General features: G+C 46.2%; 1 protein-coding gene across 1 annotated transcript; it reads right to left on the reverse strand.

Annotated features, from left to right (window-relative positions):
* Positions 1-949: 949 nt before the first annotated feature.
* LOC148477842 (uncharacterized) lies at positions 950-1,969 on the reverse strand. Its single transcript, XM_088456107.1, has one exon. The coding sequence runs from the start codon at positions 1,967-1,969 to the stop codon at positions 950-952; it is 1,020 nt and encodes a 339-aa protein (XP_088312233.1).
* Positions 1,970-7,341: the final 5,372 nt, after the last annotated feature.

Genomic DNA, 7,341 nt, shown 5'->3' on the forward strand with positions numbered 1-7,341 from the left:
CCAAAGTCGGAGGGATCTGTACTGAAGGCCTCTGAACATTCTTGAACCACTTGGAGAACTCCTTCCTTCATGTCAACTGTCGTTTCTTCATCCCCAATTTGAATGGCGGTCCACCATGGTTCCTCCACCGAGTTTTGATCAGTTTTTGTTGTCATACTGTGTTGCTTGATAACGAACCTTGGGTCAATAACATCCTGAAAAGTGACTTGAGACAATTTAGCTATAGGATGATGCTTGAAAAGTCGGATATGATGGTAATGAGGATTTAGAATATGCAGTGGTACGCGCCCATCCTGGATTTTCACTAACGATTTGGCCACAACTAAATCTTCTCGACCTTGGGTCTCATTTGGTTCAACCATAGCCTCGTAACTGGTCCCTTGGGGACCACAACGCGCTTTGGCCCAGATTACAGTTTCTGCATTGGGCTGGAGAATTATGGGTTGACTGTCTGCCACTCGGACTTTCCCTATTTCTCCTTCTGAGTTGGCCAACTTCTGGTGACCTTGGATGACTTTAATAGTATGCTGCAGGACTTGGCGTTCTGTCGTTCTCTTCTGATAGAGTTCGGCCTTTAAGGCCATAATAAGCTCCTCAGGGCAGTTCTGAAGGACATTCATTCCAATTATGACGGCTACGGCATTGTCGTCTTCCACGTTGGTAATGATACACCCTTGTTTTGGTAGAATTGCCCTTCCCACTTGAATGTCTGTTTCCCAATACCCCTGGCAAGAGATGCCCAGGCCGTTACTGGCAATCAGCTGTAGCCACGTGGGTGGCGGAAGAAAAATAGGTTCATTTTTCCAATATTTCTGATAGGCTTTGGACTGTATGGTGGTAACTTGGGACCCAGTATCAAGCATAGCGGGCATTTCTATTCCATTCAAACGAACAGGGACAACTGGACAACGCCCCACATATTGTGGCCACCATTTCTCTGGAGTTGGATCTATTCGACTTGTGACCCCCGAGGACTGTTCTCCATCCTCGGGGCATTGGAGTTTAAAGAATCTGCTGGGGTACAATTCCGCTCAATGTGTCCACTGCGATTACATTTGCGGCAGATTGGACGTCCCATTGAATCGAATTGATCTGTTGGTCGTCGCCCGTTGGAGCGGGGTGGAGCCCACCAATCAGAAGTTACTCTTCTTCTTTCCCGGCGCCAGTTTTCTTCTCTAGGCTCCCCAGTATGCTTTGTGATTTTTTTAATCTCCTGACACATCTCAGTTAGTCCAGCCGCTAACTTCTCCACCTGACTTGTCAAAGTTTGTAACGGATCCACAGTGGTGGACTGAACGCTTTGGGCCAAGTTCCCTTTTATCGTAGTTAGACCCCCTACAGATGCATCTCGAGCTATTTCCTGAAAGCCTGGCATCTCAGGGAACATGACATCATCGCTCCTGGCAGATCCCACCATTTTAATGGAGGCTTCTTTGAAATCAAGAAAAGTGCTTCGTGGCATTTGCATTCGCAGCAGACGTAATTGTGCTCTAGTGCTCTCCCCTCGAGACCCCTCAACAAATTGATTGACTAAGGTTTCATCAATGTGTCGCACCTCGGTGGCATCCACAGCTTGGATTCGACGCAGCGCTTCTTGGAGGCTCAGTGCAAAACTGCGGAGGGACTCCCCAAACTGCTGCTTTCGGGTATAAAATTTCATTTTTAATTCTGACACAGTACGGATATCGAAGGTATCAGCTAACCTTTGTAGAATTTGGTCAATATTAAGCTTTTCTTCTCGTGGCCAGGAAGTAACTTCTCTCAATGCGGACCCTTTTAATTGTCCAATTAGTATTTCAACTTGCTGACGGTCTGTTAAAGGATATAATCGGAACATGCTCCTCATTTTATTTTTAAACTCCCTTAGAGAATTACCTTCCGACTCTACATCTTGTTCATCCCCTGTATATGTTGGGAGCCAAGGGGCCCCGAAATAATATGGCATTGTTATAGGGTTTAATTGTGCCATTGCCGGACTTTGTTGGGATGAATCTCCTGCTGAACATTCTTGTGACATCTTGTTTTAATTTCAGGTTTCGTATCCTGTTCTTGGGACGCCAATTATGCAACACCCCCCTAAAGTGTTACTGCCTCACAGCACTGAGGTCGTGGGTTCGATTCCCACCACGGCCCTAACTGTGTGGAGTTTGTATATTCTCCCTGTGCTTGCGTGGGTTTCCTCCGGGTACTCCGGTTTCCTCCCACACTCCAAAAATATACTTGTAGGTTAATTGGCTCCAAAACCTAAAAAAATTAACCCTAGTGTGTATGTGTGTGAGCATGTGATAGGGAACATAGATTGAAAGCTCCACTGGGGCAGGGACTGATGTGAAAGGCCAACTATTCTCTGTAAAGCGCTGCGGAATATGTGTGCGCTATATAAATAACTGGTAATAAATAAATAAATAATAAATAAAATAAAGTGATATCTGATACGGCAGTGTGTTAGGAATGTCTTACCACGATGCCAAATAAATTTAACTCTGGAACGATTGCTCTTCTGGAGATACCACAACAGGTTTAATGTCGTTTCAAAGAGTAACAAGGGAACAAATACAATACACAATACAGCGCGTATGACTCAATACATTACACAAATCACATATGCATTACAGTAGTGCACTACAGTAAAGGGACACTTGTCCAATGAATAGTTTATTATACTGGAACAAAGACTCCTTCGCAGTTGTCTATCTGCAAATTAAAAGGGTTAACCCCGTGCTTCTAGTCGTTATCAGATTTCATGCAATAAATATATCATTACTTAAATACCACAACAGTAGTAACATGCAATATAATAACCTTTTACTATAGTACAGTCCCCAGATGGCCGGCCAACTAAGTTATTAACGATGGTGCACAATTGTTGCTCTAATGAGTCTACAAGCTCATGAGAAATGCAGATGGTTTGGGTTAGTTAATTGGTTAATCCCGTTACTATCTCTGCATTACTGTATTGACTCCCTTCCTAAGCCGGTTTGGTTTAATGAGGCAGAGATTGCTTCCTGCGCTATACTGTCAAGAAAGTGTCTACTTATAATCCTGTTCTGGGCTGTGAACACTGTTGCTAATCAGTTTACAATCCTCTGTTCTCTGTGTAGAGGTTAAAAGGTCAAGGTTGCATGGAGATGAACATGGGTGGGCTTGGGAGTATCTTTGCAGAATAACAAGGGATGATGATTTGACTGCACTTCGCTAAAGCTGCACTGGTACTGGCTTGCAGAGCTTAATAAGGGTGTGATGAAAGCAGTATAATTAACTGAGGTAAGTATTGCTGAGGGAACTTGAGAGCAATCCCTAAAGTCTGCGGAGCCTGTAATCTGACTGAATAAGGCAGCTGATGTTATGATGTTTTTACTGTGACTATAGCTCCTTCCATATCACTGCACTATATAGGGACCTTTTATGTCTTTGTTTTCCACTCCTAAGGGCTTTTTGTAAAGTACGGCAAGTCCCTTGGGGAGCTGTCACTCACCATCGCTCCTCCACCCTCTCTCCGATAGATTCACCTCACAGATCCTCTATCTCCGCCTCCGGACTTAGCAGGGAAGCTAGGGAGGGCTGCCTTGAATACCCCTGTCCGCCTCCAGCTCTGCCTCGAGCTCCGCCTTGAGCTCCGCCTTGACGGGTTGCCGACACCTGCTCTCGGAGAGTGGTGAGACGCTCCGGAACTCTCTCCGCGCTCACCACCGGGTCCTGGAGCTGCGCTGCCCGCGTCCGGCTGCCGATCTCCTCCCGACAGACCGTGTCACCTCCTCACGACGGCGTTACCTCAGGACTGACTCTCAGTCAGGTGGGCAGCGCTTTTTATATATCCCATCCGGGGCTCCAACACGCGCCGGCTCTTCTCCCGCCGGAGTCGCGCGCCACAGCCCATAGTTCTCATAGCAGCCGGCCAGCCTTGCTCTAACATACAGGGCTCCCCTGTACAGTTCAGTGGGGGAGTCCTGCCTCGTGCCCCCTCTCATAACGGCCACAGTGTGAGTCAAAAGGGGATAGACCACTCCTTCAGGGCAATAGGGCACTGTACTTTCATAATAAATAAAGCAGGGTAATTTCAGACAAAGTATTGCATTCAACATAAACATTGTGAAACACCAACAAGGCATCAGTAATACATCATGACCATCACTTTTCACAAAAACTGGGTCGTTTTAACCTCAGGGATTCTATAAAGCGGTACTCTCACAGTTTGGGGGTACCACACATATGCTAACTTTAATGTCAAATTGTATCAAAATTGCAGGTGAGGATGATCTTCAAAATTGGTCCACTTGACATGGAATGACCAAAATAGGATGCAAGCTGGCCCTTGTGTACCCACCTATAAGTTACATTTCGCTGTTCCATTTGCTCAGTTTCCAATAAAATTATCATCATACAGTACTAGGTGGCCTATTTATCATAATTTGCATGAACATCCCAAAAATGAACATTCCTTATTGCTGCATATTGCGGCAACTTAGAAAGTAATTTTGGGGCAATTTATTATGAGGTTCTTGCCAGGACACGGTATCAGATAAGAGCGATGAACTGACTGCTGATGCTATCAGTTTACTTCCAACATCAGAGTCTCAGCCGCACAACTGCGCATACATGGCCAAATCACTGCACATGTGTAAAGCATCTCTCATATCTCTGGTATCTCCTGCTTTTTAGCTTTGGTAAATAGGCCGGATACTTAATTCTGCATTAAACATGTGGAAACAGCTCTTATCTGCCTTCTTTAAGCCTTAATTTCACTTAAATAATTCCATCCTGTAAAATTAGAGGAGGGACTTACTTCTCTCATGGTCCAGAGCCTGCTGATGGCCACTGCCTGCCATAGCAAGCAGTCTCCTCAGGTCCGGCCCGGGACTCCAACGCCTGCAGCAGGGTCCAGCCAGCAACCAGCCCCAGCCTTCTGTGCACACGTCGTCTGACTTGCCCGGCCCATTACAAATCAAAGGAGCCACGGTCTCCCCTTGTGATGGTATGTGCAGGCAGCTGTGTCACAGTCTGACTAAAGAGTTTAAATTTACATGTCGCTGGCTGTGTCAGGATGCCCTCCTTGGCCGCATGCCCAGCATATCTGTAAAACCGGCCCTGGCTGTACTATATAACTGCCTTGGGGCTTGTGTAACATTGAACATAAGTCAATTTTATGGCATGTCTCTCAAATGCAGCCGTACACACCCTCTTCAGTGCTTCACGCATTGGTGCATAGGTGTTGCTTTGTCAATCTTCCTAAAATGTTGGATTTATTTTCAGAATGACCACCCTTCCACCATATAACTAAAAAATGCAATACATTTGACAGGTTAGTGGAAGCACAAATTTGCAGATGCCTGCAAAGTGGGCACACACCACACATTTACAGGACCCACACAATCCACCTCCGGTTTATTGGTAGACTAGGCAACCCTCTCACAGCACTGAGAGCAGGCTATGTGCTCAGTACCTGACCCACTCAGTGCAGCCCAGCCCAGTGGGATACACTTCATGTCAGACAGCATTCCACTCACACTCCCCTGGGTAAGGCTTACAAACAGCCACCGCAGGATCCAGCCATCTGCCAGCCCCAGCCTTCTATCCACACTGTGAATGCAATGTGGCATCATGACATCACATCGCCGACTTGTCTGGCCCATTACAAACCAATGGAGCCACGTCTGCCCCTTAGCTGTGTTACAGTGACACAGTCTGACTGACACTCACCCAACTGCCTGAACTTAAATTTACGTGTCGCTGGCCGCGACCGCGGACTGGTCAGGGTGCCTTCCTCTATGTGGCACCCTACTCGGCCGTGTACCCAGCGTATCTGTAAAACCGTCCCTGTGCACAAACTAATGAAGGATTGTGCATGAGGAAGTTGCTAGGGCAAAAGGTGATCAGTTGGTTAGGTCTTAAATGAAATGGGCTACAGGACCTCTGACGACTCACAACCATATGACCTGCGATAACAGGGGGAGGAGCAAGGTTCAGAACATGGGGCCAAAAGTGTACCCTCGTGGGCTCACTTCACTTGCCATGCTTCGGGCATGGTGGCTTGCTTCGCAAACCACAGGTTAATATTCCAACTTTATGTCTACATGGATAGCAGTCACATGTCAAAAATCCTTCTGCCAACTTCGATCTAGCATCAACCATGATCAGTCAGCAGCTCTTGGATAAACAGTGACCAGATGCCGCCTTTACTGTCTATAGTACAGGAACTAAAGTGTTAAAGCTAATTATGAAAATGAATGGGAATTAGTGAATTTATAGCAGTAATTATTTTACCTGCTTCCACAGACAGAAATCCTCAAAACTTGACCTGTAGGAGATATTTGAGGGTTGAGATTGAGAACCACTGTCATTAAGCATTTTAAAAAAATAACAACCATATATCAATAAAATATAATGTACATATACTGAGGTCGTGGGTTCAATACCCACTATGGCCCTAACTGTGTGGAGTTTGTATATTCTCCCTGTGCTTGCATGGGTTTCCTCTCACATTCCAAAAATATACTGTTAAGTTAATTGGCTCCAAACAAAAATTAACCCTAGTGCGTATGTGTGTGCGCATGTGATAGGTAATATAGATTGTAAGCTCCACTGAGGCAGGGACTGATGTGAATGGCCAAATATTCTCTGTAAAGTGTTGCGGAATATGTGTGCGCTATATAAATAACTGGTAAATAAATAAATAATACACTGTACGGAATTGGTATGAAATACCGATGGCCCCGCCCCGTCGTTAAGCCCCGCCTCGTGATCATGGACCCCCCGCTCCCGCGACCCCCCCCTTAATTACACTTACCTGCATGATCCGGGCTCCGGTGATGACTTCCATGTCCTCCGGTCAGGTGATATCCCATACTGCACTGGGACCCGATCACCTGATGACCGGGCCGCAGTGCAGCATGGGAGACCAGCTGACTGGAGGGAGGACATCACCCGGAGCCCCGACTACCGGTCCCTGGAGTCAGGTAAGTAAAAACATTTTTCACTTTTTTTTTTCTGTTTTTTTCACTGTATCAGCGTGTAGTCTGTTTAGACCACACAGCTGATTACTGGGGCCGACTCCCGGCTCTGCTCTCCCCGTTAAAGCTATATCCCCACTCCCATGCCTGGCCACACCTCCCATCCTCGCTCCCTCAATCACGGTACCCCCCTGTAAATTTTTTCTGGATCCGCCCCTGCTCACTAATCTCAGGGGACTTTCAAAAATAGAATCTCCACTCTCAGTGGCAGATTGGAAACTTAAAGTAGCCTTGGGAAAATAATGTGAAAGGGCCTCATGTAGGTGGGAACATTGTGAAAGTAGGCAGGGTTAGTAAATAGTTATCACTAGCTACAATAGTGACAAAAATGGCA

This window comes from Taudactylus pleione, unplaced genomic scaffold, assembly GCF_031769625.1.
Source record: "Taudactylus pleione unplaced genomic scaffold, aTauple2 ptg000687l, whole genome shotgun sequence".
Lineage (NCBI taxonomy): Eukaryota > Metazoa > Chordata > Amphibia > Anura > Myobatrachidae > Taudactylus > Taudactylus pleione.

Excerpts from the sequence above, each read along its gene's own strand:
- LOC148477842 (XM_088456107.1), bottom strand. The coding sequence starts at position 1,969 with ATGGCACAATTAAACCCTATAACAATGCCATATTATTTCGGGGCCCCT.